Below are 6,494 nucleotides of genomic sequence, written 5' to 3'. Positions count from 1 at the left end.
AACATGACATCATGTGTTTTTCAGCACTTACTACATGCCACAAACTGGATCTCTTTACAAGCATTGCCTCCCTCATCCCCGGGGGATCATGGCAAAGTGCTTATCCAGCTCAGGCTACAGCCCCCAGGGCCTTCAGCTTTCCCTTTGATGTGACAAGTTTAGGCAAAGGAGTGGTCTCAGTGTCATGTTCACAAGACCATGCAGGCAGATGTGCCCCAGCCTACCCACTCCACAGAGCTGTGAGGTTTGCTGTCCAAGAATCTGGGCCAGCAGCAGAGCCACACCTGTTAAGGACAGGCTGCTCCTGCCTCACGCTGGCACGGGGAAAGCAAAGATGCCCACAGCAGAGAGCCGGGGACCACTTTGTGACACATTACAGGTGCAAAGGACAGGCACTGAGGTCATCTGTCCAGCTATTCTCCTGGCAACCACCTATTAGAGCCCCCTGGCTACCTGTATGCTGGGTACCTATGGCCCTCTGCAGCCTTCTTCCTCAAGAGTCTTCCTCTAAACCATAGGCTTGGCCAGTGCTGGGCAGAGGGGAGTGGGCTGAACTGAACTGCTCAGTCGACTAAGCTGAACTGAGCTAGATGGAGCTGAACTGATTAGAGTTGAACTAAACTGGATTAGGCTTGACTTGCCTAGGCTGGGCTGAGGTGTTCTGGTTTATGCTGGGCTGAGCTGGGCTGAACCAGGTTAGGTTGGGCTGGGCTGGATTAGAATGGGCTGGCCTGGGTTGGGCTGTGCTGTACTGGGCTTTGGTGGCTCTGTCTGAACTGAACTGAGCTAGGATGAGCTGCGGGGGAGCTAGATAGATACTCAGCAATGGGAAATAACTCTAGAATACAGGAAGATGAGCCAAAATTTTAGGAACCTCTAGCCAGTGTGTGTCTGATGCTGGGCCATTGTCCACCCTCTTGGTCCTCGGGCTTGGCTCCATCACTCCTGGGAGAGAGAAAGGCCACTGCAAGTCATGGGGTTCCTGTCAGGAGAGTTTCTCTGTGTTTAAGGATGAAGCTTTTGCCTCCCCACTGTCCCTAAACAAACCTGCGACAGAGTAGGGCAGCAGCTTCTTGGTGTTAGGTAACACACTCTGCCCGCCCAGCTCCCCCCTGCAACCGAGGCCGCAGCCAGGTTTGCCTGGTGCCCAGGAGGCAGTTGCTGCAGCTGGTCCTGCTGAAAGGGACAGCTGGTCCTAGATATACTACACAAGGGGTCAGTTGTGGTTACCCCTGGGATGTGCACCGGAGATCCCCCAGCCTCTGCAACAGCCCCCTCAGGGCCCCACCAGACGCTGCACCCTCCCCGTACAGGAGCGCAACACCTGCGCGGTTGAGAGGACCCAGATCCTTGGTCTGGAGCAGGGTCCCAGCCAGGAAGAGCCTGAGCTGGAGGCGGAGCAGTCGGGGTGTGTGCCATTGGCTGAGCGATCCGCTGGGCGGGCACAGCCCACTGGGTACAGTAGAGCCGAACCCGGCAGCGAGGACCAGCCTGGAGGAGAGACCCCGCCGCCCTCATGCCCTGCTGCACGGTGAGTGCCGTCCTATGCAGCCCCCGCCCAGACACCTGAGCACCCACGCCTCGCAGGTGGTGTGTGTGGGTCCCCTCCTTTGAGGCCATGCTGCTGCGGCAGCACCGGGGATGCTGTGGTCCCTATACTTGAGGGTCTGGAACCTTTTGAGGAGGGAACTGGGGAGCCTTCTCTGCCTGCGAGTTCAGTCTCCTCTAGCCCTGCGGCTGTGCTTTGCAGACATCAAAGTGCCTTGGGGCTGCACCCTTGACCAGCCAGGCTAGAACCCTGCCGGGCACCATCAACACTGGTGCTGGATCGCGCCTGTTCAGAGCCCAGTAGGCAGTTAGAGTAGGCAGTGGGTTCCAGCAGCGCCACCTTGAGGTGCCCCAGAACTGGCTGCTGCATTGCACCCACATCCCAGAGCCTGCTCCCTCTTTCCTCCAGGCCAGCTGCTGCCACCACAGCCACAGGGGGCACCAGGCTGGTGAAGGGACTGAATGACCCTTCCAGGGGCAGGGAAGCCAGACAGGTGGGCTAAGAGTGTGGGAGCTCTAGGACTTGTTGGCAAACACCAGCCCCTTGTGTGCTGTCCCTTGTGAAGCATTCTTCTGTCCTGTCTGTGCCTGTGACTTTTGACTTCTTTCATTCAGTTGTTTAGTTATCTATTTATTTATTTGTACTGGGGATCGAACTCCAGCCCTTGTGCTTTAAATCCCCAGCCCTCATTCAGTTATTCTTTTTAAGAAAAAGACTTGAGAGGAGCTATTACAAAACTCCTGATCTAACATCGCATTGCAGAATAGAGGAGACAGCTGAGGACAATCAAATGGTGGTGGAGGGGTCTCCCACACTCTGGGAACTGTCCAAGAACTTGCCCAGACCACTGAGTAGAGACAGGGGTGCTGGGGGCTGAGGTGAAGTCCTCGGGGGCCGGGGGCCAGGCCTTTGGGCAGAGCTGCGATCCCAGGACAGAGACTGATGGGCGCAGACCCCATTGAAGGAGGTCCACCATCCAGCCTGAGGTCATAGTGTGCTGACCCCTGCTGGCCCTCAGCCTGAGGATCTCTGAACTGCATGGTGGGGCAGCCTCAGCTGTTTGTTCTGAGACTCCTGAGAACAGAGGACCAGTCCGCACCTGGGGATGCAAGAGTCATGAGGGGAAGCTGAAGTCACAAGTAGGGCTCCAGGGAGAGAGCCAGAGCAGGTGGGGTAGTTGTACTGATTAATAGGGTGGAACTAACTGGGGCTTCACACTCACCAGGTGCTGGTGGGGAAGGTTAGGGGCATGGCCCCCATGGCCCCCATAGCAACCAAGAGGGGCGCAGTGACCATGCTGCAAGCTCTTCCAGCGTTTATGTAACACCCCTTACGAGTGGCAGCCACCCACCCAGAATGCCTTGCCCAGGAACTCCCGTGTCTTGTCTTGTGCTGCTCAGGACCCAGCAGGCTTTTCAGGATTCACATTGCTTCCACTCCACCAGTCAGCCAAGAGTCCTGCTGCTAGGGACCACCTGCTCTGTGTACACACAGGAACATGGCCAGCAGGACACCCTGGAGGGTGTTTATGGGAGTCCTGGTGGAGAGACTTGATGCTTTCTCAGGGTGGCCCCCATCAAAGCCCTACCTCTTGACTCTAAGTCAAGGCAGGGCAGCACAAGGGACAAGACCCTAAGTGCAGACTGAGCACCAAAGGTGGGGAAACTGAGAACCTGGGCGGAGTCCCAGCTGCACAGCCTTAGGAGGGCCACAGAGCCTCTGACCCTTGGTTTCTTGTCTGCAAAGAGGGAGAAGAGCTTGCACAGGGCATTCATGAATGCGTGCAGGAGGGTCCCCACAAATCCTCAAGCGCCATCCTTAACCAAGCAAGAAGCAGGAGTTCACCCAGGATACAGTCCAGTTCACACAGTGTGGTCCAGGACCCAGGGCCACTGTCCACTCTAGGGAGATGGATGAATTGGCTAGGCCAGATGAGATCACCACCAGGGACCCCAGTTTCTCAGGCATGATTGGGAGTCTAGAACTGAGACCCCAGGATTCCTTCAGTCCCCACAATCTTCTGCCCCTTGGTCTCATTAGCCTCTGCTCTGAGAGTCAGCTCATAGTTCCTAGACATCCCCTTTGCCCCTGGCCAGCTCCTGGCCTTGGCAGTTGGGGAGGAGGAGAGGAGAGGAATAGCAATTGGACTCAGCACAATCTCAAATACAAGTGCAGCTCCTAAGCCAGGGAAGGGGAGGGAGCAGAAAGGAAGAACACCAGGCTGCCAGGTGCCAAGGGACAGGGAGATGGGCAGGCATCAGGTGCCCCAGTGGCTACCTCCTTGCAGGGCCTGTGGGTACAGAGGTGTCCTGTCACTGTGGTCAAAGCCCCTAACAATTCAAAGCTTCTTCTACCCCAGTGGCCCGGGTGGAGGCACCCAGAGCCAGGAGCCAGGGTGACTGGGGAGGGGGTCTTGGAGGTGCCATTAGACAGTGTCTAATGGGCAACAGTGAGCGAAGAGAGGAGGCTGGACAATGCCCAAACCAGTGAACACGCCGCTCCCTCCCTTCCCCACACGTACCCCGAGCCTCAGTGACTCACTGGGGCGCTTCCAGCCTCCACCCAGATCCTTGACCTACCTGCCCCTCAATTCCAAGGGTCAGACAACACCAAGACTCCCCAGCCACTTCCTCCTCACACTCCCCAGGGTGAAGCCAAGGCAGAGACAAGGTCACCCCAGCTCCTGCCAACCAGAGCAGGCTGCAGGACTCCCAGCCCCAAGGTGACTCTGAGACTCAGGACAGATCCTGGTCACCTTCAGGGCCTTCATTTCCAGCTGGAAATTTTCATATCTTGCCTGGGTCAGGGCCAGCATTCTCGGGATGGTAGTCCTTGTCAGGCCAGTAATTTATCCTCATCCTGGATGTCCTGGATAAAGTGTCCTTCTCTCCAGACCCCTGTGGTCCAGGAACCTCCAACTCACATCCTGCTCAGGCATCCCTGGCTGCATCTTCTAGGCTCCATCTCCAGGCCAGATCTGGGGAATGACCCAGGCTGGAGCTTTCCAGGTATCACACCAAGCCTGAGGTGTGTGGGGTGGCAGGGAGGGGACCGCAGAGGTCTTTCCTCCCATCTGCATGCTTGCCATCTGTCCCCTGAATGCCAGTCTGGAAGGTGGGACTCTGCTTTGCCCAGACCAGGTTCCTAGACTGGGTTCCTAAGGGCACAGAATGCCTGACCTCAGTCAGCCACATAGGAACACTGTCACTAGCCAGTCATGAGGCTGTCACCCACTACCCACCAGGACACAAACTGGCCCACAGGGGAAGCCTCCAAGAGTGAGGAATGCTGGCCGAATACTGGCCCAAGAAGACTCAGCACCTTCTTCTCCGGAGACCCTGTCACTAGCACCTGCAGCTTGCCGTCACCACAGGCGTCATTGTGTTCTTGGTAGGTGTGTGAAGGACAGAGAGAGGTCACATTGGCCTCATTGAACAGATGGGGCCTGTCTGGCTGCCTTGGGTTACAGGTGAGCCCCAAAAGCTTTTAACTAAGCCCCCACTGGGTGTCATCAGTGCCCTTTGGACCTATGCTCTGTGCCTGTCACCCCTTCACAGGCCCAACCTAAGGCCCTTGTCACAGCCTTGGACAGGTCCATCTTCAGTCAATACAGATGGGCTGTGCGCTTGTTTCCAGGGACTGAGAACCATGGCCTGGGGGCTGAACAATCCTAGTGTATCTTCTGGAGGCCGGGACCCCAAGTGTAGACTGGTCTTCCTGAGGCTGTGAGGGTCTGCTGCAGCTCTAGTGGTGGCTGGCCATCCTCAGTGCTCCTTGGGTTGTAGAAACATCATTTTCCTCTACTTGCATCTTCACATGACTTTCTCCCTGGGTGTGTGTGTGTGTGTGTGTGTGTGTGTGTGTGTGTGTCCAAATCTCATTTTGATTAAGGACATCGGTCAAGCTGGAGAAGTGGCCCCATCTTATCTTGGCTAATCACATCTGCTGTGACCCTATTTCCAAGAGACCAGGCGACAGCCAGCCCCAGGAGTTGTGTAGGATGTTGAAACTGGTCCAGGGCAGGAAGTAGAAATATCCTAGGCCAGATGCTACCTGCAGGTAAGCTGAGCACACAGGTGACAGACAGCCAAAGCAACTTACCCAAGCCAGACCCAGCCTCTCATAACAATTAGGAGATTTTGGCTGGTTACAGTCAATACTGCCTGAGAAGTCTCAGCGACCAAGGTAGAAGTTACTGTAGTACCCAGAATGCCAGTTCCAGCCCACCTTGTGCTTGACCCAGTGGGCCGCAGTGGTTTTCTTCTCCAGAGCAACTTCCCTTCCTTCCAGCAGGGGTCAGTGTAGGACAGGGTTTGCTGAAGGACCTCATGGGCTCTTCATTCGTGACACACGCTAGGGAGTAGGTGGCTTGGGGAGAGAAAGAAGAGGCTTGAGTCGCAAACTGGTCCCAGCCAGAGCCCAAAGGCTACCTTGTCCACAGTGAGTGGTCAACCAGGGTCAAGGCGCTGGGGCAGAGCTGAGGCCTGACTGTCGGGGAGGAGGGCTTGCTGCAAAGGCCCAGGGCCATCCCAGTTTGCTCCTCCCACCATATACTCACCTGTCCTGACCACTGAGGCTGCTGGAGCAAGGTGGAGCACCTACTGCAAGCCCAGCACATGGTATTCACTCAAAAACAAAAACAACACAGGTGTAAATACCGAATAGTTTCTCTGGTGTGAAAACCCTATAATTATGAATAAGATCCTAATGGTATAATTGACAACATGAAATAGGAAGGAAAGGGCTAAAGGTGTAGGGGAATTCAGAAGGGTAGGGCAAAGGAAATAAGGGAAAAATATGAGAAAATGAAAAAATGGAAATAAAGTTTTTGTAAATAGGGAAGGGAGGAGGGGGTGAAGGGAAGGCAGGGATAAGGGGAAAAAATGAGAACCAAGACCTGTAAAGGTACAAGATCCCAGTGATGAATGTAACTGTACTGTATACC

The 6,494-nt window shown here is 55.5% G+C and overlaps 1 protein-coding gene across 1 annotated transcript in view; it reads left to right on the top strand.

Moving 5' to 3' along the window:
* Positions 1–1,491: 1,491 nt before the first annotated feature.
* Osbpl5 (oxysterol binding protein like 5) overlaps positions 1,492–6,494 on the top strand; it is an 80,908-nt gene continuing 75,905 nt past the window's right edge. The window contains exon 1 of the mRNA XM_033756514.1: positions 1,492–1,531. Coding sequence (XP_033612405.1) covers positions 1,517–1,531 — 15 coding nt within the window. The 5' untranslated portion in view covers positions 1,492–1,516. The remainder of the gene's footprint in view (positions 1,532–6,494) is intronic.

Source organism: Fukomys damarensis, unplaced genomic scaffold (assembly GCF_012274545.1).
Source record: "Fukomys damarensis isolate Sample0158 unplaced genomic scaffold, DMR_v1.0_HiC HiC_scaffold_27, whole genome shotgun sequence".
NCBI lineage: Eukaryota > Metazoa > Chordata > Mammalia > Rodentia > Bathyergidae > Fukomys > Fukomys damarensis.
The sequence above is the reverse complement of the archived record's forward strand: the minus strand, read 5'-3'. Positions and strand labels throughout refer to the sequence as shown.